We start from the raw sequence: 221 nt of genomic DNA, 5'->3' as shown, positions 1-221 counted from the left end.
TGACGCTGTCCCTCCGCGCTCCCTGCCTCGTGTGCCCGGTGCTCCCAGGAGGACGACATTCGGGGCTTTGTGCGTCAGGAGATGAGTCAGCACTGCGGTGAGTGGGCCCCACCCCAGCTCCCCGGCAGGGCCAGGCGGGTGCCCCGAGCATTCGGGGGGCAGGGGTCAAGGAGGGGTGGGGATGGGTGGGGACGCAGGACTTCCCCGGGAGACCCCGGAGG

General features: G+C 71.5%; 1 protein-coding gene across 1 annotated transcript in view; it reads left to right on the top strand.

Moving 5' to 3' along the window:
* Positions 1–221, top strand: part of COL7A1 (collagen, type VII, alpha 1) — a 48,956-nt gene that overhangs the window by 32,886 nt on the left and 15,849 nt on the right. The window contains 1 exon segment of the mRNA XM_014538979.1: positions 49–97. Within this exon segment, the coding sequence (XP_014394465.1) occupies positions 49–97 (49 nt within the window).

Source organism: Myotis brandtii, unplaced genomic scaffold, assembly GCF_000412655.1.
Source record: "Myotis brandtii unplaced genomic scaffold, ASM41265v1 scaffold207, whole genome shotgun sequence".
Lineage (NCBI taxonomy): Eukaryota > Metazoa > Chordata > Mammalia > Chiroptera > Vespertilionidae > Myotis > Myotis brandtii.
The sequence above is the reverse complement of the archived record's forward strand: the minus strand, read 5'-3'. Positions and strand labels throughout refer to the sequence as shown.